This window comes from Balaenoptera musculus, chromosome 15 (genome assembly GCF_009873245.2).
Source record: "Balaenoptera musculus isolate JJ_BM4_2016_0621 chromosome 15, mBalMus1.pri.v3, whole genome shotgun sequence".
Classification (NCBI taxonomy): domain Eukaryota; kingdom Metazoa; phylum Chordata; class Mammalia; order Artiodactyla; family Balaenopteridae; genus Balaenoptera; species Balaenoptera musculus.
Window position 1 is genome coordinate 78,148,415 of NC_045799.1, and position 23,361 is coordinate 78,171,775.

General features: G+C 58.9%; 1 protein-coding gene across 5 annotated transcripts in view; it reads right to left on the bottom strand.

The window, feature by feature from the left end:
- GTF2IRD1 (GTF2I repeat domain containing 1) overlaps positions 1-23,361 on the bottom strand; it is a 113,109-nt gene that overhangs the window by 63,541 nt on the left and 26,207 nt on the right. For 2 of the 5 annotated variants that reach the window (XM_036827443.1, XM_036827444.1), the window contains exons 1-7: positions 14,162-14,284; positions 11,317-11,458; positions 8,119-8,274; positions 6,117-6,300; positions 4,989-5,299; positions 3,831-3,920; positions 2,320-2,403 (exon numbers count right to left, since the gene is read on the bottom strand). In XM_036827443.1, coding sequence (XP_036683338.1) covers positions 2,320-2,403; positions 3,831-3,920; positions 4,989-5,299; positions 6,117-6,300; positions 8,119-8,274; positions 11,317-11,458; positions 14,162-14,284 — 1,090 coding nt within the window. Of the gene's footprint in view, positions 1-2,319; positions 2,404-3,830; positions 3,921-4,988; positions 5,300-6,116; positions 6,301-8,118; positions 8,275-11,316; positions 11,459-14,161; positions 14,291-23,361 lie in introns of those variants that run through there. The other 3 variants (XM_036827442.1, XM_036827446.1, XM_036827445.1) reach the window with 3 other exon arrangements.

Genomic DNA, 23,361 nt, shown 5'->3' on the forward strand with positions numbered 1-23,361 from the left:
TGCGTGTACTGCAGACCCACCTTCAGCCACTTGCTGAAGCACCTTGAGACCAGAGTTGGTCTGAGTGCCTGGCACAAGGTAGGGGGCTCAAAACGCAATTAGAGGGACTTCCCTGGTGGCTCAGTGGTTAAGAATCCGCCTGCCAATGCAGGGGACACGGGTTCGAGCCCTGGTCCGGGAAGATCCCACATGCCGCGGAGCAACTAAGCCCGTGCGCCACAACTACTGAGCCCGCGTGCCTAGGGCCCCTGCTCCACAACAAGAGAAGCCACCACAGTGAGAAGCCCGCACACTACAAGGAAGAGTAGCCCCCGCTCGCCGCAACTAGAGAAAGCCCGTGTGCAACAATGAAGACCCAAGGCAGCCAAAAATAAATAAATTAAAAATAAAATTAAAAAACGAAGACCCAACGCAGCCAAAAATAAATAAATTAATTAAAAAAAAAAAAAAACGCGATTAGAGGGTTGGAAACATCCCCCACTCCTGGGAGGGGACAGGGGCTGGAGGCTGAGCTCATCACCAACGGCCAATGGTTAAATCAATCACACCTACTTAATGCAACCTCTGTAAAAACTCTAACCGAAGGGGTTCAGAGAGCTTCCATGTGCCAGGAGGCTGGTGCACCCTAGACTCCATGGGGACAGAAGCTCCTGTGCTCAAGACCCTTCCGGACCTTTCACCATGTACCTCTTCATCTGGCTGTTCATCTGTATCCTTTGTAGTAAACGGGTCAACAGAAGCAAAGTGTTTCCTCCCTCAGTTCTGTGAGCCATTATGGAAAACTGCCGAACCGCAGAGGGGGGTCCTGGGAACCACGGGTGCGCAGCCAAATTGGATGGAAGTGTGGGTACCCTGGGGACCCACTACTTGTGACTGGCATCTGAAGTGGGGTGCTGTCTTGGGGGACTGAGCCCTTAACCTGGGGAGGGGTCTGCGTAACTCCGGGGAGTTACGGTCAGAATTGAATCGAGTTGTAGGGCCCCTAGGTGGTGTCCACAGAGAACTGGAGGGTTGCGTGGCGTGGAAAACCCACACTTCTGCTGTCAGAAGTGTTGTGAGTAGAGAAAGAGGGTTTTTTGTAGCCAAGCAGGAGGGAAGGGAGGGCAGGGGGGGCAGTGAAGCCGTACCCCGGCAGGTCTGGTCTGGTCATGGTGAGAAGGCCAAGGTTAGGGAGGGAGACTGGCCATCTCCAGGGCATCCGGCAAGCGTCCGTGGACTCCCAGGGCAGTGCTCTCCCCTGACCCGCACATGTAGGCGGCCCGGGACCCTCCTCTCTGTCCCTGCAGCTCTGGGTGGTGCCCCTTCCCCCATCCCCCTCCCTTGGTCCCATCGTGCAGAGGGACTTCCCCAGAGAGGGGTTGCGCGATTCAAGTGGGGTTCAATGACATCACGCCTGCGTGCTGAGTGGTCTGTGGGTACCTGCATCATCTCCGCAGTGACTGAGAACCACCCACCCTGGCCAGAGCCACGCTGCGTTTGACCGTTGAGCGGGGCTTATAGATGGAGCGCAACAGAGGCTGAGCGAATAAGTGAGAGTGAGCGGGGACTGCTGAGGGGACAAAGGAGACCAGGTGTGGGAGGGCACTCGGGGGTCCCAGGACCCAGAGTGGGAAGGGCTTACAGGCCCGTCTGGTCCAGCCCCTGCCGTCTAGCCAACGAGTGGCCACACTTTGCACTTGGCTGAAGCTCTACCACACGGAGGGCACCCCTGCCCCGGTTACCACCTGTGTCTGCTGCCCAGAGTGCGGTGAGCCGACACGTGCTCTGAGCTCGGCTCTGTCCTGAGTGCTGGGGGCACAGAAGGGCCAGTGCTGTCCTGGCCTTCACGGGGACAGATACAGACAAGGCGCATCAAGCGTGCGACATGGAACAGAGAGGAAACCATCAGAGCTTTAAGGGCTGAGTCTTGAAGAACAGGTAGGAGTCTGCCCGCAATACGTGCAAAGGGCACGCCGGGCAGGGGGCACGGCACGGGCAAAGGTGAGGAGGCAGGAGACAGGGTGGTGCGTGGGGGACTTGCAGGCACAAGAGGCCAACAGCCGTTTTCCCGGATGGTCGCCACTGCTCCCCCAAGCGGCCCGCCTCCCACAGGTGAGCCAAGGTCTGGGGCTTTGCCATCAGTCCCGTCCCCTGGAGAATCTGGCAGGGAAATATTGACACAACCACCCCCTACCCAGACAGGAGGTGACACTTGCGTTGACGGCGCGTGGTGCCAGCATATGGCTCCCACTGTCATGTTGGGGAACACGAGTGATTGCCACATAATGAGATGCTCAGTGCGCTGCTGGGGCCACACCACGGGCCGTGCCGCCCACTCACCATATCTGCTGTTAAACAGGATCTGCACACACTCCCGGAGCGTGTTGATGTCCTCGGTTTCTTTTATGAAGGCGTCCCACTTCTCTATCAAAACACAGGAGGTACAAGTGAGGGCCCGTCGGAGCAGGGACCCCATGGCTTGGCTGCCTCTTGCCTCTCTGTCCACCCCCACGGCAGCAGATACTGTGCGGGCTCAGGCAGTCCATCCTGGGCCCCTCCTGAGTCTTGACCTTGAAATCCTAACCCTCATGCCTTGTGCACCCGGGGTCTCACCCAGCTTTGGCCCTGTTGGAGTCCCTCGAACCCTCAGCCCTGCTGACCTCTCCCATAAAACCAAAGCCTCTGCTTCAATTTCATATTAATAACTAGAGCGATCATTTGGTTCATTAAAATTATACAAGGAACATCTTTAATTTATTAAGTGCTCATCTGTGCTAAGTACTCAATATGTATAATATCCTAGTTAATCCTTCAGGACAACGTGCAGAAATAGATATTATTCCCATTTTGCAGATGGGAAAACTGAGGCTCAGAGAGGCTGAGTAACTTGCCTGAGATCACCCAGCTAGTACCTGGTGAGATTCTATCTCTGCTTGTATCCCTTGCCCACCACGGCCTCCCACAATGCTGTTCTGCCTGGACATCCAGGTCCCCTCCCTGCCCGGGATGCAGCTTGTTTGTGGCAGTGGTGGTCTCCATTCTGATCCCAGGAAACTAGGTTTCTTAAAGAACCTTTCACTGAAGGTGAGGCTGAGACCTCCACAAGGCAAAGTTGCTGGAAAGTCTCACTACATCCCTTTTTGGTACAAATGAATCCCAAACCTTCTGGTTCTCTGTACTGTGTGGTACTCTTAAAACCTGTCTACATATTTTTTTGACCCTTGTTCCTTCATGAGGTGGAGTTTAATTCCTCTCTCTCCCTTGAGTATGAACTGGACCAAGTTCCTGACTTCTAATGGGTAGGATATGGCAGAAGTGACAGTGATTTCTGAGGCTGGGTCATAAAAGACGTGGTTCCCTCCTTGCTCTCTCTCAGATCACTAGCTCCAGGAAACCAGTCGCCACGTTGTCAGGACACTCAAGCAGCCCCGAAGAGACCCAGGTAGTAAGGAATAGGTGTCCTGCCAACAACCACATGGGTGAGCTGGAAGTGGATCCTCCAGCCCCAGTCGAGCCTTCAGATGATCACGGCCCCAGCTGAGATCCTGAGAGATTCTGAGCCAGGACCACCCAGCTAAGCTGCTCCTGAATTCTGACCCACAGAAACCATAAGGTATAAATGGTATAAATGCTTGTCATTTTAAGCTACGTTTGGGGGCAATTTGGCATGCAGCAATATGTAACTAGTATATATTGGCTTTACTCTGGTTTCACTCACAAGTCCCTTGTGCGGTGCTGTTCCTCCTTTCTCTCACAAAGACCCAGTGGACACACATCCATTTCAGTAATAAGCACTACCCCAGTCCTGGATCCCCACTCTGGTCAGGGTGCTGCCACCGGCACTGTCCTACCTGACTTGTCATGGACGATGGAGAAGAGGATGCGCTTAGAGGCATGGACGTTCTGAATGAGAGGACCGCCAGGCCCAGTGGGCTTCTGTCCTGGACAAGGGAGCGGAAAGGTACAGGTTCCAGGTGGGCCCCAAGAGGGGTTCCCCAGATCTGGCCTGAGTGCGTGGGCTGGGGCTCTGGGGTAACAGTCTCCCCCACCAGGGAGAACTCAGGACAGAGCCCTGTGATCATGAACTCAAGGCAAGTTCCCTGACCAGAGGCCTGAGACATTCTTTAGCAGAGTGTGCTCTCCGAATGGCAGATCGGGGAGGGCAGGACGTCCCAGGTCACATTTTACAGATGGGGACACTTGTTTCAGGCATATAAGTCCCATCCTCCTGCTCAGCCCTCATGGCTGTGGAGGGGAGGGGTGTCCTTTTTTCTCCTCATAATAACAATAACAGTTAAGTATAACTTATAAGCACCTACTCTGTGCCAAGCACTGGACTCGGCGCTTTAATACAGAGGTTCTCAAACTTGAGCGCCCGTCGGAAACACTTGGTGGTCTCATCAGTTTGCAGGCAGCTGGGGCTCGCCCCGCCCCCAAAGTGCCAGATTCAGCAGGGCTGTGGCTGGGCCTGAGAATGTGCGTTTCTAACGTGCCCTGTCATTTCATCATGATAACAGCCCAGCGAGACAGGTACTATTGGCATCTCCATTTTACAGATGAGGAAACTGAGGCTCAAAGAGGTAGAGATTTGCCCTGGGACACAGAGTCATTAAGTAGAGGGGCCAAAATATGGACACAGGTCTTTCTCGTGCCCAGCTGTTCCTTTTCTTGTGTTTCCAGTACCCCTAATCCACGCTGGGTGGAGGTAGTAGGTGCTCATTAAATGCACGTACCTGATTAGCATGTCTACTCTCTCCCTCCATAGACTCCCCTGGGAGTCCTTTCGGGCATCTCTTGGTCCCAGGCCAAGGATACTGTTCACAGATGACTGGGCAGAGGCCCGGGGTCTGACTGAGTCCGAGCTACCACGCCTTCTGTCCCGCCCCAGCTCCTCGCTCCGACGTGCCCCCTGCAGCCCTGAGCACCCCGACCTGCCCTGGGAAGCTGCCCCTGCATGAGTGACCTCTGTCCCACCCGCCCCAGGCTCGGGAGTCCCAGCAGCAGCTTACCACAGCAGTCTGGGAAGTCTTGGGCAGCGGGGGCCTTGGGCTCAGGCCCGGGCCGGCCGAGGCCCAGGTCACTGGAGGCAAGTGGGCAGGCGGGTGCCTCCTGCTTGAGCTCCCGCACGGTGTGGTTGGCAAGGGCGGTGCTGTACAGGAAGCTGGCCACGGACGAGGAGGTGGCGGTTGGGGGCAGGTCCTGGGGCGGCCCCTTGGGGGCCTGGCCGTGCAGGCCACAGTCCCGAGACCCCTTGGCTATCAGGGAGATGCCGTTCAGCTCCACCAGGGCCTTCGACTCCCGCCCGCCATCCTCGAGCGGCCTGGGTGAAGGAAAGGACACGTGACAGCTTCACCCACCTGTCCCGCCAGGGGCATGTCTTCCCCGAGCCCTCCCTCTGCAGAACACGACAGCCCGTGAAGTGTGCAGGACCAGTCCTCATTTTACAGGTCGGGGTGCAGGCCCGGGTGGGGGTGTGACGTGCCCAGGGCCACACGGCTGGGCCACCCGAGGACCTGGGCCCTGCCCCCTGGCCTCTGTGCCCCCTCTCCACCAATCGCGTCCTTTCAGCTGCAGCTGATCGTCTCGCACCTCCTAAGGCATCCCTCCTCCCTGGGCTCGTGCACTGGCCGTGGTGCCCAAGCCCTGATGGACCACGTTCAGCCCTCAGGCTGCTTCCCGGCTGCCCCAGCGATCGGTACCCTCCCCGGCCCAGCCTCCATGACCTCATGGCCCGTCAGTCCCTAATGGAGCCCTCGGCTGACAACCCAAGCAGGCACCCACGATGCGACTTCCCGCCTCCACGCTTTTGCACGGGCTGTTCCTGATACCTGGAGTGCTGCTGGTGCTATTTCTTCCCCAACCAAGCCTCTCTGCAACACAGAAGCCCCCCGGGAAGACGTCCACACCTGGCTCAGAGCATGCTCTGTGACTGAGTTCCTGCGTCACCTCTGCCATCGGCCTGGGAGCTCTTACAACCAGGGTCCCCTGTGGGAGTCTGAAGTCCCCTCCCCTCGGGCAGGACAAGCGGCCACGAGCGGCTGAGCCCGCACGGGAGCAGGTCACCGCCCGGCCCGGCCTGGCCCCCGGGGTCCAGCCACCAGGCCCCGGGCCGCTCCCAGGCGGGCTGCCTCACTCACCTCTTGAGCTTGAAGCGGATCCGGTGGCTGTGCTCCAGGATGGCCATGAGGGCCTTGGGGTCGTACTCGGCCGGCCTCCGGAAGGCCAGGCCCTCGGGCAGCCCCTGCACAGCCAGCAGCCCCGGCTCCCGGAGCAGCCTCTCGTAGGGCAGCGGCACCACGCTGGCCCGGCCCAGGGCCTCGCCTGTGGGAGGGGGTCGAGGAGGGGGCCTGGTATGAGGCGGCAGCCGGGCTGCGGTGAGGGCCGGGCGCGCCCCGGAGCTGGGGCCGTGCTGAGTGACTCCCCGTGGTGCCGGACCCCCAGGAAACAGGACCCCAGAGGCCCCTGCACTGCAAACCTCCCACAGAATAAGCCCCTGCCGGCGGTGAGGGGGGCGGCAGGGCCTGCGGACAGGGGCCTGCGGCCTGCACCTGAGGGCCGGGGCTGCCCCGCCGAGGGGGTTCCCTGCTGCCCCCGCCACTCTCTTCTCCGGGCATCTGGGTGGAGGGGAAAGCAGGCCCCAGGGCTGCGAGCAGGAGGTGAGCAGAGAGGGGTGAGAGAGAGAAGCTGCAAGAAAAAAGCCACAGGAAGGACGGGAAAAGGAAAATGAGAGAGAGGAGGGCAGGTAAGGGAGAGAGGAATGGAGAGGAAGCGGAAGAGAGAGAAGAGACAGGATGAAAAGCTGGTGAGCACGTGGGAAGCGGGGAGGGGAGGGAGGGCCGAGAGTCTGGGCTCACAGACATCTGCTGCCTCCCACCTGGAGCCAGAAGGAAGCCCCTCCCCTCATAGTCACCTCTGATTCTGCCCGAGGCAGGCAAGGGGGGTCGGGGCAGAGTGAGCAGGGGTGCAAGGGGGCTCGGGGCGTGAACCTTGCATCTGGCAAAAGCGTCTGCAGTGGCACAGCCAACCATGCGTGACAAGTCCTCCCGTCCCCGGGGCCAGCATGCCCACCAGGGCCTCCGGGCCCCCTGCCCCTCTTGGCCTCCTCCTGACATCTAGACAACGGCAGGAGTCCCCCCACCCCACCCCGACCTTTGCTCCACAGAACCAAAGGCTGCGGTGGGGAAAGGAATAAAGCAAATTAAAAATCATGGGGTGGGACCCTTAGGGACGGAAGGGACCCGCATGAGGTCACCCAGGGAGTGTGAAGGTCACCACTGGGCCAGAGACTCTGCAACCTGACACTTCCCAAGGGAGACCAGGCCTGCCTGTCCCCTCCCCTCCTCCACCCCAAAGGAAGTGCTTGGCTGGGCAGTTAGCCTTCACTCAGTCATTCAACAAACACCCTCTGAGCGCCCGCTGTTGCTGGGCTCTGAAGTGCAGGCTAGGAACAGGAGAAAGGGCAGATACAGTCCCTGATCCTGGAGAGCAACTGGGCGAGTGAGGGCACAGGGCACAGTGGGTGCCCAGAGGAGGCCTTAACCCAGCGCAGAGCTGGGGGCTTCCTGGAGCTGAGCCTTAGAGAGCAACGTGGCATCCACCAGACAGAGGAGGGGAAGGTCGGCCCAAAGGTCACAGCAGGTGTGAAATGAAGCCAGAATGAGCGGGAGGATAGGAGGTGGGTCAGCATGGCTGGAGGGGGCTGGGGACGGGCCGTGGTAGGGTCTGATGCCACGCCCAGGGGGATAGGGAGCCCGAGAAGGCAGTGGAGGGAAGAGCTTTGTGGTCAGACTTGTGCTTCAGGAAGATGCCCTTGGTCACAGGGCAGGTGGGGGCAGCAGGGAGCTGGGCTGGTGGCGAGGAGACCAGGGCAAGCCTGGGGCCTCTTCCAGGCGCGAGGGAGCAGTGAGCAGCGCCAGGGCAGGGGTGGTAGGGATGGTGGTTCAGGAAACGGGGCTGGGACAGAAGATCTATGCCTGGGGATGCAGAATGAGGGAGGGCTGGGGGTGGGGAGAGAAGGAACCCACGCCTTGAGGTTCCGCCCAGGGCCTGTAGTGGGGCAGGAGGGGGCCTCCTCCTCTGGGCAGGGCCGGGGGCTCCCACCCGCCTGGGGGCCCCAAATGGAATGAGGAAGGATCTTACTATAAAGAACATCAAACACCTCCTCTACCATCTTCCGCAGAAGGTACACGTCGGAGCCATGTTCCAGGGCAGACCGTGGGATGTTCCGGCTGCCACCCTCACCCCGAGGCACCTTCTTGGGGTGCTCTGCCTCCGGTTCCTTCCACGGGGGCCCTCCTGTGGGACACAGAGCATGCGGGGCCATGGTGAGTACTCATCACACCACCAGCCCAGTGAGCTGGGACGTCCCTGCCCTGTGCTAAGCCCTGTAGCTGGGCACCCAACACGGAGTGCAAGTGGATGAATGAAGGAAGAATAAAGGGGCGAGTAAGCCCTGCCCCAACTGCCCTGCCTAAGGCCAGGGCTGCTTACCTCAGGGTTCCCAGTGCCCAGCAGAGGGCATTCGTCCCTGGTCACCTCCAACTCGCTGTGTGACCTTACGCAAGTCCCTTCCCTCTCTGGGCCTCAGTCTATGAGCTCTCATGAGAGACCAGCTGGGCTGGCTCAGAACTGGGGTTCAACGAATGCCTGTTCCATCACCTATTTCTTTTTTCTTTTCTTTTTTAATATTTATTTATTTATTATTTATTTACTTTGGCTGTGCCGGGTCTTAGTTGCAGCACGCAGGATCTTTAGGTGCGGCATGTGGACTCTTAGTTGTGGCATGCAGACTTCTTAGTTGCGGCATGCATGCGGGATCTAGTTCCCCAACAAGGGATCGAACCCGGGCCCCCTGCACTGGGAGCATGGAGTCTTACCCACTGGACCACCAGGGAAGTCCCCCATCACCTATTTCTGAATTAACCAGTTGAGGCCCTTGTTTTCTGCTCTGCCAAATGGGGAGACGATGGGGACCCCACCAGGAGGCTGAGGGACTGGGAAGAGGCAGGTTCATGCCAGGCTGGGCCAGGGTGGGGGCCTGGGAGTGTCAGTAGATCCCTGGGTTGGGAAGATGCTAGGCACTGCACTGGAAAGGGGATGAGAAGAGGGCTTGGGGGCGCCCCTCCCAGCTTGGAGTGTGCTCTCCTCCAGGACCTGAGAAGCTTGAAATAAACCAGCCAAGTTCCCGGTGCTATAAATAGCAGCTCTGCCTGGCTCTGGGAAGCCAGGTGCACCTTCCCCAGGCCCCAGTCTGGCTCCCAGCCTGGCCATCTAGGGCCACAGGACCCTGCCACTGCCCACCCTACACCGGTCCAGCCCCTTGCCCAACCTTGGAGAGGGTACAGGTTTTGAGGGCCGGGTGGGAGAGGGGGCTGGCTGGGGAAGCGGCTGGACCCCAGTAACGATATGCCCCAGCATGGGGGCGGGGGGACAGCCTTCCCAGCATGGGGGCGGGGGGACAGCCTTCCCAGCATGGGGGCGGGGGGACAGCCTTCCCAGAAATGGGGGCGGGGGGACAGCCTTCCCAGAAATGGGGGCGGGGGGACAGCCTTCCCAGAAATGGGGGCGGGGGGACAGCCTTCCCAGCATGGGGGCGGGGGGACAGCCTTCCCAGAAATGGCTGATCCCAGGGTCGAGGCCCAGGCAGGGGTCGGGTAATGAAAATGGTAATAACGGTGAGGAAAACAACAGCTGGCGTGTAGTGAGTGTGAACTAAGTGCCAGGCATTGTTCTAAGGGCTCGCCATGTATGAATTCGTTTAATCCTCAGACCGACCCAGGAGAGGGTAGCACTGTCCTCCCCTCTCACAGATGAGGAGGCTGAGGCCCAGCAGGCAGCAGCTGGCAGAGCCAGGATGTGGCCCCAGGGGTCTGACTCTAGGGCCTGCTCTTAACCCCAAGATCTCTGAGTCCCAACATCTAGGCTAGAATGCCCGCCCAGGCTCTAACCCCATAGGACTTCAACCACCATGAAAGGGAAAGCGACCTGCCTCGGGAGCTCACCGCCAAGCTGGGGCATAGGCGTGGATGGAAGTTCAGGGCACAGGAAGCTGCAAGGGGTGGGGGGCAGTCAAGCATGGGCGCTGGGGCGGAGGGGCACCGATGGGGCCAGGAGCGGGAGGGATGTCAGTCTGGAGGCTGGGGAGGCATCTGCCAGGCAGAGGGGAGGAGTGAGGGCCTTCCAGGTGGGGAACAGCAGGGACAAAAGGCAGTGGTGAGCAGGGATACACAGAGCCGGGGGACGTGCACTTTAGCACAGTGCAGCCTGGTGAGCACCAGGGATGCTGGGAGGAGAGAATGCAGAGGCCGGGGCTGCTTATGAGGGGCCCTGAAGGCCTAGGTAGCATTGAAGAGTTGGGGGCTTCAGAACGACCCCTCTGCCTCGGGGCTCCCGGCTCACAGCTCTGAGTGCTGGTGCTGGTTTCTTCCAGGAGCGACCAGGACCCCTTGGCAGGGGTCCCGGGGGTGCCCATGCTACATCCCTCGTTTTGTTTTTTTTTTGGCTGCGCCACGTGGCATGTGGGATCTTAGTTCCCTAACCAGGGCTTGAACCCGCATCCCCTGCATTGGAAGCGCGGAGTCTTAATCACCGGACCTCCAGGGAAGTCCCTGCATCCCCCCTGTTTTGAAAGGGTGCAGCCGAAAGAGCAAACTCCACCTCCATCACTCGTCAGCTGTGTGTCCCCTGGTTACACTCACTGCATCTCATTTTCTCGTTTGTAGACCGACCGGTGATGACTGTTTCCCGAGCCTGCTGGGAACAGTAAACAGCACCAGCACGTGGCCCAGCCTGCGGCTCCATTTATCACATCATCCCTAACTGCTCCCGTTTCTAGAGCATTTCCTACGTGCTGGACAAGTCCTCAGTCACTTCATCCCCACGGGCCACCAGGAGGCGGCTCCAAGATTCTGCTACTGTAACAGGGTCAGTGCCAGCCTCTGACGTCAGGGTAAGTGAGTTAGTGCTTAAAGGGTGTCGCACACAACAGGCGCTCAGTAAGTATTAGCTGAGGACGTGCACTCGGTCCCTGCATCAGGGACGCGCAGGAACTGGGCCACAGCACTGGGCCTCAGTGTCCCCTTCTGTCCATGAGCACACGGAGGCAGCTGGGTCTGGCCTGCCCGGAGTCTCTATCGGCCGAGGGGCTGCTGTGTGACTCCAACAAAAACTGTGGCCGCCCCTGATGACGCCACACTGGGAAGCTTGCACCAGCCCCTCCTGCCCAGTGCCTCCTCCCACACAGGGCCACCCGGTGTTGCTCCAGGGACCCAGCAAAGCGCCAGAGCTCCTCCCCTCAGGGACGGTGGGGACTGGCCCTCCGGAGCCCCGGGTACTCACGGCAGAACCTGAGGAAGTCTGACTGCAGCTCCTTGCGTGCGTTCAGGAACATCCTGCCCTTCTCGGTGCCGAGCACGAAGGCGCTCTCATCATGCACAGCGACACAGGCCACTTCTGCGTTCAGCTTGGAGAGCGCTGAGCACTGCAGGGGGAGCAGGGATGTGAGCCGGGGGAAGGACCCCCCCACTCCGGACACCCCCAGTGCCAGCTTTGGGGGGTGGGAGGTGAGCTCCCAGCTGCCCGAGATCCCACCAGCAGCTCCAGGGAGAGGTCACCCTCCCAACGTTCTGGGTCTTAGACTGCAGTGGGAATGAACCAACGACACCCACAGAGCTTGGCCAAGGTCAGGGGAAGAAGACAAGGTTACAGGGGCTGGAGGAGGACAAAGGCACACGTGGCCTGTGCCCCTTCCTCCTCCCAGGCCCTCCTTGCTCTGGGGTGGGCTTCCTGCCTCAGGCCTGGCCCCAGCCTCAGGGATGATCCTATCCTGGGCGCTCTCCAAGTCCTGGATGAGGAGGTGGGATGGGTCCCAGGAGAACCAAGGCTCAGACAGATCCACGCTTCAATCCTGCATCAGCCTCTTCCTGCAAGTCATGCCCTTCTCTGGGCCCCAATTTCCAAATCTGCAGAATGCGGGCAAGCAGCCCAGCTCCCAGAGTTGCAATGGGCTTGTTGTGGGGATTCAATGGGGCGTGGTTGGTGGGAAAAAATCTCTAAACCGGGGCATCCCGTGTGGGCATGAGGCAAAGAGGTTCTTTTTGCAGCCCCAGAGTTGAGATTGGCAGGCCTACTGCACAGGAAGCCCTAACACAGGGGGCCCTGCGACCAAGACCACCAGCATCTCAGGCCTACTTCACTGGGAAAACCCTGCCCGCAAATCTCGTGGCATACGGTCGGTGCCTGATAAATGCTGGTTTTTATCTGAGTTAGCGCTCTGTGGACAGTCGGGAGGTCTGGCTTCTAATCGCAGTTCCACTGCTGTGTGATCTAGGACAGGTTATACAACCTCTCTGGGCCGTGATCATGCCTTTAGTGCCAGCTCCGGCTTGGAGTCGCTCCGGTGAGGAAGCTGGGGACATCTCAGGGCCAGCAGGACTGTCCCCTGGGAGCTCCTGGCGGGTGGGGGGGGGGATGGTGTTCATTTCCTGCTCTCTAAGATTAAAACCAAACCCCACTGCTCCCTTGCCCTGTGGCAACACTGTATAACAAAGAAGACAAACAGATTCAGCTGTTTCCAAAGAGTGGCCAGCAGAGCTGGAGGACAGCCTTCCCTGCGCTGCATGGCCACTTCTCAGCTGAAGAAGTTGAGGCCACAGCAGGGAGTAGCCTCACCCAAAGGCACAGAGAATGGGGGTCGGGAGGAAATGCCTGGAAAAGGGTCTGAGACTGGGCGGGGGGAGGTGATGAACGGACAGCACTTTGGCCCCAATCCTCCTGCAGACCGCCTGAGGACCCGGCCCCAGGCCCGCTGGGTGCCGGTGTTAAGTCACTGCCAAGTAAGTGCCGCTGTCACCCACGAGGTCCCTTAGGAAACCTGTAAAGGCCTTGTCGCAGGGTGGGGGGAGCCTGTCTTGTTCATGCCACCAGGACAGCTACAGGGTCACTGGCTCCTCCAAGGAGCCTCTGAAACACCCTCTAGACCAGCAATGGACCCTGGAATTTCTGCAATGATGAAAATGTTCTATTTCTACACTGTCTGATACCATAGCCACTAGCCACGTGTGGCCACTGAGCTCTTGAAATGAAGCTAGTGTGATGGAGTAACTGAACTGTTTAATTTTCACAAATTACAATTTAAATATCAATTGTCCCATGGGGCTAGTGGCTGTGGCATTGGCCATCGCTGCCTGTATCAACTGTACCTCCACCACCACACCAAGCTAACACTGCTACCGGCACAGGGCTGAGCTCCTGGGGCCCCCCTCCTCATGAAGGCCACTCTGTACAGGGGAGGGGTCAAACCCAGCTGGCCTTCCCGGGGGTGTCTACCACCTCTGCCCCAAATACCACCTAAGCAGCCCTTGAGCTGCCTGCAGCTGGAATAGCCTGAAGGGAGGCCCTTTGTCCTTGGGAAACTGTAGACTTTGCCCCTGGGAGCCCACTTTAAAAACTGATTATGCTGTGTGACATCAGGCAAAGTACTGCCCTCTCTGAAGTTCAACTTCACTGAACCAAAATGCAGGGGGTGCAGCTAACTGATGCCAGACAGATTTTTTTTTTTTTTTTTAAAGACACCTGCCTACCCTCTATCACAGACCTTGCCCCAGGAAAAGTCTACAGGAAAATGACATTATTATTTTCTCTCTCTCTCTTTTTTTTTTTTGGCTGAGCCGTGCGGCTTGTGGGATCTTAGTTCCCCTACTGGGGATCAAACCCGGGCCCTTGGCAGTGAAAGCTCTGAGTCCTAACCGCTGGACCGCCAGGGAATTCCCTACTATTTTCTCATTTGGGATAAACTGCTATAGGTTTAGGTATGGAGGCAAGGGTGTCAGAGGAGTGATGCAGTTACAGCCCTGGCTTTAACAACGGGGGTGACAGCTTTCTAATGAATCACTGTGACACATTACCCTCCACGTGACCTGCTGGGAGGGAGACTTGTGACCATCCCAGGGGTGGGACCTCAACTGTAAGAGGTGACGAAACGAAGACGGGGTGAGGGGGCGAGGGGGCGGGGGCTGGAGTTCCACACACTTGACCTCACTTAAGCCTCCCACCCCCGGCGTCGGCAGAGAGGCCTTGTGGCAGATGGGGACACTGAGGCCCAGGTCGGCGAGGGCTCCTGTGAGCGGCAGAGGTTACAAAGGCTGGCTGCCCCACTCCTCCAGGGGCGGGCAGGGGCACTCACCATGGAATCTAAGGCAGACACGAGGCTGGTGATGATCTCGTCTTTGCGGGCGATGGCGGAGTTCCAGCGGTCAGGCCCACAGCCGTTTGTGGGGACGTCGCAGCGCTTTCCCAGCAAGGCCATGGTCGCCTGGATGGAGGAAAGGAGGAGGCGGAGGTGGCCGTGGGCCATAGGGCGTGGCACACGTGGTGGCACACCGCTAACCCGCCAGGCCCCCGGGATCCCCAAGGCCACCTCCGCCTCCCAGGTGGGACAAATCAAGAGCTGGCCTTCTCTTCACCTAAGGGTCTTATACGCATGATGGGGTTTGAGCTTTGACAGGCCTGGACACACAGCAGCCTGCACACGGCCTGTACACGGTGTGGGAACAGACAGCAGGATAACGGAGCGGGGTGCCCCAGGGCGTGTCTCCCCAAGTCTGCACCCCCAGAGCCAAACCCACAAGCAGTCTGTCTGGCAGGCCCTGAATCCAACTCTCCCCACGCACATCCCTCTGGCCATGGCCCTCCCTTGCTCACACAGCCTCCATAGCTCCCTACTGCCCACATTAGCTCTTGACTCCTCAGCTTGGTATTCAAGGTTCCAGACTCTTGTCCCTCGCCTCAACTCCTCCTTATACCCCATGCTCTAGGCACTCTAAGTGTCACCATCCTCCAAACAAAAGGACATCCTTCACGGCTCCTCAGCTGTCACCAGTTCTGTTCTCCCTGAGTGCCCTCCCTGGCCCCTTCGGCATCTACGGACTGCCCCCTTAGCTTTTAACTGTCACCTCTGCTGGGAAGGTGCCCCGGATTGCCCCACCTCCTGCCCCTTCCTGCCCAGGCTGGGCAGGTGTCCCTGGCCTCCCACCTGTCCCTGAGCACCCCCCATCACAGCTGTGTATTAAGTCACATGCTCCTCGGGGGAAGGCCACCACCCCAAGGCCGTGGAGCTTTGGTCTACTTCCTGGCTTCCAGGACTGAATCTCAGAGGTGCAGAGAGACACCACGGGTCAGAGGCCCCTTCATCTCAGATGAGGTTTCCCCAACACAGGACGTTGCCCCTCGTCATGAGGTTCCCGGAGGACAGAGCTGTATCACCCCCCTTGCTGAGGCACCCTCAGATCAGGGCGTCACATCGGGACTACACCAGGCAGGGAACAAGTCTGCTGGCACTGTATTACCCAGCCGGGCCTGGACCCCACTAGATACAAAGGTCAGCCTCCCTCGGTCCCCGATCCATCCTGCCCCTCCCTTTCCTGACCCCAGGAATCAGGTCCAGGGGGCCCACCCACAGGATGCCCCAGTGCCAGCATCTTCCTATGGGGCAGCTCGCCAATCCAAGCAAAGGAGAGGGTAGAGGGCAGAGGCAGGAACACTCAGTTTCCCTCCCCGGGCTCAGACCCTCTAGTGCTCCGTGCAAGGGCCCCAGGTGGCCAGTTCAGGGGCGGGAGCAGGGAACAGAGCTGCAGGCATCAGAGGGAGCCTGTGAGTCCTGCCCTCCCTGCTTCTTGGGGGGTAAAGGAGTCTGTGCATGCAACTGGGGTTGGGGGTCGGAGGTCCTGGGCAGGTGACGGCTGGGCCTGGCACCTAATACAGTGCCAAGTCCATCGTGTCTTCTGCCACCACAGCTGCCCGCTGGACTGTAAGCTCTACGAGGGCAGGGACCAGTCTGCCAATCACTGCTGCACCCCCAGTGTCCAGCTCAGTGTAGTCCAAACCACAGACTGTAGCCTTTTAGTGGGTTGTAACGTCGATGACACGGAACAACAATCAGAGCACGTCACACATAACAAGGTGAGACGCATCCAATGACAGAGATGGAAACATTCAAAGGAATTAGGGATGCACCAGAGCTTGGCTCTGGACTCCGTGCTGGCCCAAGTTGGCTACTTGGCTGTAGATAAATACTGATTTTAATAACAGGCCAGGGACTTCCCTGGTGGCGCAGTGGTTAAGAATCTGCCTGCCAATGCAGGGGACATGAGTTCGAGCCCTGGTCTGTGAAGATCCTCCATGCTGTGGATCAACTAAGCCCGTGCGCCACAACTACTGAGTCCGTGTGCTGCAACTACTGAAGCCTGCGCGCCTAGAGCCCAGGCTCCGCAATAAGAGAAGCCACCGCAATGAGAAGCCTGTGCACCATAACGAAGAGTAGCCCCCGCTCGCCGCAACTAGAGAAAAGCCAGCGCACAGCAACGAAGACCCAACGCAGCCAAAAATAAATAAAATAAAATAAATTAATTAAAACAAAACAAACAAAAGAAACAACTGGCCAGGTCAGCAGTTGGCCAAAATGTGTATGGGTTCACTTCTAAATGTTTATAAAATGTATTTCTTCTCCTAGGTTGCCTTATTTATTTATTTATTTTTGGCCGTGCCGCCTGCATGTGGGATCTTAGTTCCCCAACCAGGGATCCGAACCTGTGCCCCCTGCAGTGGAAGCGTGGAGCCCTAACCACTGGACCACCAGGGAAGTCCCGGTTGCCTTATTTTTAATAAAAGCTTGAAACCCACGTTATTAAGGGATGCTGAGGGTATGACAGGCCCCGGATGGGACCTGCTAATGGACCAAGCATCAGCCAGGGGCCTTCTGTGGCACGAAGCCCAATCGCAGGTCTGTTGCATGGCCAGCTGAGAGGTTTGCCTGCCTGGGGCGCGTGAAGTCTTGCCCCCTCCCCTCAGCCACCCCCTGCACCCCAGTCCCTTGAGCCACTTCCAGAAAGGCCTCAGGCTGCCAGCCTCCCAGCTGCTGGAGCCCAAATCGAATCAGGGCAAAGCAGGAGGCACCAGACAGCGCTCCAGCCCTGGCCTCTGGTCGCCCCAGACGGCTGCTGGCTCCTTCCGGCAAAGGTCCTAATCCATTTAGGAAGGAGCCAGGGACTCAGGGAGGGAGGAGGAGGGGGCTGGGCTGTGGGCCATCCCCTGACTCCGGTCCATCTGGGCTCCCAGGATGCTCTGTCTGGAGCCGGAGCCCAAGGAGGCCGAGCCCTAGGCAGGTGGGTGCGTTTGGGTAGGAGGGCAGGAGAAGACCCTCCCGGGCCTCAGAGAGAGGGGCAGGTCCCCGTGGCTGGAGCTGCTGCGGGTGGAACAGGGGGGCCAGAGCGCTGGGCTGGGAGCCACGAGCCGTGAACCACGCACACGGTGAGACCCAGGCCTGGGGCTGCCAGGACCACATTGGACCAACCACCTAAATCCCCCGTTTTCTCATTTGTAAGATGCGGCTACTTCTAATCTGAAAACGAGGGAGAAGAAAACCACCCAATGAAACCAACAAACGACACAGAACAGAGCGCGAAGTATGCTAGTTAAACAGGAGGCAAGTGCCCAAAAAACGAACAGGAGAAAGTCCCCAGAGGGAGTGGATGGCAAGAAGAGAGGCCACTGCCTGAGTGGTCACACACGCCACACACCAGCAAGCGAGGACAAGGGGCCGGGCGAGGCTGGAGGCAGCTAAGGGCTGCTCTGCGTCACCTGAGAGAGGATATCAGAAGTGACATCCTGGGTGATGGGTGGCTGGCGCCTGACCTGGGGCACAAGTGGCCAGGAAGCCCTCAGTGACAAGGGACTTCCACCCACCCCCGGGTTCCTGGGGGGGTGAGGCCTACGAGGGCCGAGAGGCAGCAGGGAGCTGGGAGTATCCCTCCCCAAACCCTTCTCCCAGGGCTGCCCAGGGCCACACACCTGGCTTCCCCCCCACCTCCCGGCCACGCCCCTCCTGGCACTGACCGCTGACCGCTGGAGGGTCCTGGGCCCTCTTCTCATCCCCGTCCAACTCCCTCCCTCGCTGCGAGGCAATCTCGCGGCTTCCGTGTCACCTGTATACTGGTGACTCTCCGTTTCTCTCTCCCCTCCCCCGGCTCCTGAGATGCTACCACCTCCCCGTCTCCTGTTCAACGTCTAACAAGCAACCCAAACAGAACACGGCCCGCGTTTCTCGCTCAGATCCGCTCCTCTCCTGCCATCAGCTCAGATGCAGGCTGACACTGAGGCCTCACCCCCGGCTCTCTTCTCCCACGTCCCTGAAACAATCCAGGGAGAGTCCTGCGAGCTCGGCTCCAGGATGCACCCAGGTCTGCCCTCTTCTCGCCGCCTCCCCGTCCAGGCCACCATCCTCGCTCACCCACGTGGGGACAGTGGCTCCTCACTAACCTCCCTGCCCTCCTCCTGCCCCCACGGTCCCCCTGCAAACAGCTGCCACATCAGTCTCACGTGGCTCTCCCGCTAAGAAGCTTCCAGGGGGTTCCCACCGCAGGCAGAATGCCACCTCCCCACGCTGCAGGTCCGTGTGACCTGGGCCTGTCTGCCCTCCCCGCTCTGTGCTGGGCTCCAGCACTGCCCTCTTTCTGTCCCCAAAACACACCGTGTGCTCCCTTCTGGGGCCTCGGACTCGCGGCTCCTCCCGCGCGGAAGGCTCTGCCCGGTCCCCGGCTCCTCCCGCTGCCCCCTTTGCCCCATCAGGCCTCAGCCCAACCACCGGGTCCTCTGCGCCTCCCCTGACCCCGCAGCCAGGCGGCAGCCCCCACCCCTTGCCCCCCTCTCTTCGTTTATTTCCTTCATAACATCCAAAGTGACCTGTTCACGTGCTTCCTGCCAGATTTCCCCACCTGGAATGTGGCTCCGGGAGACCAGAGGCTGTCAGGTTTACCATATTTTCACTGCCTTGAGCACCTGCTTGGGTTTTCAGGGACACTCAACAAATATTCGGGGAAACGGGGACTTCCCTGGCCATCCAGTGATTAGGACTCTGAGCTTCCACTGCAGGGGGCACAGGTTCGATCCCTGGTCAGGGAAACTACGATCGGGGAGCTAAGATCCCGCAGGCCGCGTGGAGTGGCCAAAAACAAAAATATCTGGGGAACTGACAACAAGTGTGATGGTCAGCCACTTTGGGTGGGAGCCAGGATGTTTGCAAGCTATAAGCAGGGTGGTCTGACAATGCTGGCCTTGCCTGGCTCTCACAACAAAAAGGTAACGTGGGGGATTGCAACTTTGGATGTATTTGGATCACGAAGGAGGAAGAGTCCAGGAACTGAAAATGAGGGAGGCTGCTGGGTCAGACAGGTGTCCTGCACAGGTGCTCCTCCAAGTGCGGTCCCAGGACCTGCAGCAGCAGCACCGCCTCGACGCCTGTCAGAACGTGAGCCGCCTTCCTTGCTATATCATCACTCCATCACAGACGGTAGAGAGCGTGAGCTCCGTCCATCTGTCCCTCTGTCACCAAGCCCGGTCCTCTCCCGTCGACATGCACCATGAGGACTGTACTCCCCACACCTGCCAGGACGCGGGAAGCAGGAAGACCAGCCAATCAAATCTACAGCTGATGCTCAGCCAGGCTGAACAACTCGCCCTGGTTTGCCTGGGACCTTCCTGCGTTTAGTACAGAAACCCCTTAGTCCCAGGCAAAGCAGGATGGTGGGTCTCCCCATGACACAGGGACCAGCAGAACCGGGAGCCCAAATGCCCCTCTCGGCCACTGAGGACAAGGACAGACACCAATAAGGAAGGCAAAGCCATGGACATTAGGTCCTGCCTTTGGGTCCAAAATATCCAAGTTCACTTAGAGATGAGAGGCAGGCTTGGGGACTCCTCAGGGGAGGGGACAAAGGGGGAGGGTCTCCCAGAGGAGGAGGCAGGGCTGTTTCATCCAGGAGATCCCAGGAGGGGAGGAAGCCACTCTCTTGATGTGTTTGAAGGTCACACGGGGACCAGAGGGGACAACCTTGTTTTATAAAGCCCCAAAAGGCAGAGCTGGGGCAGGTGGAGGGAAGATCTGGGTCCCCGGTCTGCAGGGACACTGCTGTGTGACACCTGCCCCATCACCCGGCTTTCCAGCCTCCCTTTGCCCATCTGTGAGTGCCAGCTGCCGCCAACACCTGCCGGTCCAGCTCCCAGCTTCCTGGGGCCCACCCCCTAGAAGCCCTGAGGTGACAAGTCTACCTCAGGTCCTGGACGCTGTATTTTTCAGCCCCTGGGAGGTTCTGACACGCAGTCAGGTACAGGGCCTGGATGACCTCTGGGGATTTTTCCAAGCAACTCAGTTTTTCTGCCCGCCGCCTGCCTCCTACACTTGTCCAGGATTCCCGGCCCAGACAGTGGAAGCTTTGCCGGCCACCGAGAGGTGGAGGCCTTCCCGGTCCCTGAGCCAAAGATTAGCTGAGTGCTGTGTCCATGGCTGAGTCACCGCTGCCCCAGCTCAAGGCAGACTTGCCCCCGGGAGGGAGGCCCCCATGGCAGTCGGGCCCAGAAGGGCCACTCCCCCGGGCCCTGGGCACGGGTGAGGAGACAGCACTTGGGCTGGGGTTTCCAATCCTAAACACCCCGCACTGGGCCACTGAGAGGCTAAGGGGGGGACTGTCCTGGAACTTGTTCTTACTGCTGCCCATGGCCTGGGCCCTTGGGAAAATAGGTGCTCACTCTGGAGGGAACCTGACCTCCCCCAATGACAGGGGGCCCCGCAGGAGAAGTGGATGGGGCTGATGGGGGGGGGGTGGAGGGGAGAAGGGTGTGTAGGCAAAAAATCAGGGCTGCAGATAAACCTCCCAACTCAACCCATAAAAAACCCCCCTTTCCCCACCCACCATCCTAGACGCCCCCTTCATCCAGGGGTTCAGCACCCTGCACACCCTTCCCTCCTTGCCCTGCTTCCCCTGCCAGCTCCCTCTTCCCCTCCCTGGCTGAAGAGCCACCCTCTTGCCCACCTCCCCTGGGAGTGCCCGTTTACGAGCACGCTGACACCCGTGACCTCCACCCCTGGAGCGCAGCAGGGTGGAGGGAACTGGGCCCATTTCAAGGGTGAAAAAACCAAGTCCCAGAGGCAGCACATTTTTGCTCAAAGTGAGTGATGAAGCCAGGATGAGATCAGGGACATCTGACACGCACGGTCCGTTCTCTTTTTGCTCCTCCTTGGCGCAGGACTCCTAATTCAGAGGAACGGGGCTAATTCAGTGGAACCCCAGGCACGGTGACAGGACAGCCAGGTGGCTGAGGAGACCGGTGGGCTGGCCCCACTCCTGGCTGGAGCCGGGCAGACAGGAACCAGGGCAGGGCTTGTGCACTTGACCGCAGGAGCCCAGGCGCTGGTCCTCCGCACCATGAGCCCAGGGACTCGGGGCCGCACGCAGAGGACACGCAAAGTGGGCCAGAGCCAGAACAGCAGGTGCCCAGGGGAGGGAGGGAAGAAGCCACAACACTGCTCCCCAGGTGCCCAGGACTGGTTAGGCCCCGATGCACGGTTAATTCTCACAACCACCCTCATCCTACAGAGAAGGATTTCGAGTTTCAAGCGTCCCAAAGCCAGGATGTGGCAAAGCCAGGACCTGAGTCCAGATCACGGCGACTAATCCCGGTTCCTTCCACCCCACGACGCAGCCTTCAACTCACTTCCCTCTGGAGCAGCGACAGATTGGGGGGCTCAGCCCGGCTGGCAGAGAAGGGGGCCCACCCTGCACCCTGCTTCCCTGCCCGTGGGACCCCAGGGCAGGCGCAGGTAAGGAGACTCCTGCCAGGAGGGTATATTTCTCCTTCCTGGGCCTGCAGGAAGCGAGCCTGTCCCCAGAGCCCAGGGCCACCTTTGACAGGTTCCTTCCCTGGACAGTGGCCCAGCTGGGAATCCCACATCCCTCAAGTCTCCCCAGAGGTTGAAGAGTACGTGTTGAAAGAGGCAGAAGTGTGAGTGAGCATTCATGTGTCAGCATGGGGATGGGTAAAAAAAAGAGACAGTGTGTGTATGACACACACAGAACAAGAGTAGCCACTCGTCAGAGTGAGACCAAGAGGCCTGGCCTCACCAGGCTGGGGAGGGTCACTTGTCCCTGCTGGCTTGGGGGTGAACCAAGAAACAAACGCCACCCGCCCTCCTGCGAGCGGCCTATCTAGGGGGTGGCGAGCAACGGGCTACCCACGGGCCGGGTCTGCAGCAGCCCGAGCCCTCCTCCCACGTGCCGGCACGTCCGGGTCCCCCAGTATCAGGAGCACATGTGTTGGGCGCCCCTCCTTCCTTTCCACACACATTTGTTGAACCCCGAGGGCTACACTGGGTGCTTATCAGCCACCCAGCAAGGCCACACTGGGAAGAACAGAGAGCACACCTCCACCTGGCCATCAGCTGGGTCAAAGTCCCAAGGCAATGTGCTCTTGTTGGGGGGGGTGGGGGGGCGGGCAGCCTACAACAACTCAGCAGAAGCTGGAGGTCTGGCCACCTGTGGGGAGGCCCCAGGGGAGATGCTTCCCGGGCCTCCTTTCTCCCCAGTTTGTTTACTTAACACCTCCTGGAAATGACTCAGACAGCCGTGCCTGTCCTCCTAGAGCTCACAGGACCGGTCCACAAAATATTAGAGAACCAGGGACTTCCCTTGTGGCGCAGTGGTTAAGAATCTGACTGCCAATGCAGGGGACACAGGTTCGAGCCCTGGTCTGGGAAGATTCCACATGCCGCGGAGCAACTAAGCCCGTGTGCCACAACTACTGAGCCTGCACTCTAGAGCCCACGAGCTACAAGTACTGAGCCCATGTGCCACAACTACTGAAGCCCGCGCACCTAAAGCCCGTGCTCCAGAGCAAGAGAAGCCACCGTGATGAGAAGCCCGCACACTGCAATGAAGAGTAGCCGCGGCTCGCCACAACTAGAGAAAGCCCGCATGCAGCAACGAAGACCCAACACAGCCAAAAATAAATGAATTAATTTAAAAAAAATTACAGAACCATGAAATGAGAATAAGCGGAGAAGCTCACCCAGGCAACAGGGCTTGATATGGGGGAAAAGGGCTCCTCCCCTCTTTATTTGTTTGTTTATCAAATATTTATTTATTTATTTATTTGGCTGTGCCAGGTCTTAGTTGTGGCACGTGGGATCTTTAGTTGCAGCATGTGGGATCTAGTTCCCTGACCAGGGATCAAACCCGGGCCCCCTGCATTGGGAGTGCGGAGTCTTAACCGCTAGACCACAAGGGAAGATCCCCCCTCCTTTTATTTAAACAATTTCTGTTTATTTAGCTTTGGGGGAGTCAGGGTTTCCAAACAAGGTTTTCCTGAGTTGAAGATTGTTGAGAAGGGTTTTGAAGGGTGAATAGGAGTTCTCTGAGAACACAAATGGACAGACAGTATTCGCATTTCTACAGAGAGAGGCATAGGCAAGGAGCATGGCTTGGAGATACATAACACTCACTCTATGAGTAAGGGGAAGCGTTTGGTTGTACTCACTAAGTGTCAACACTAAAATGA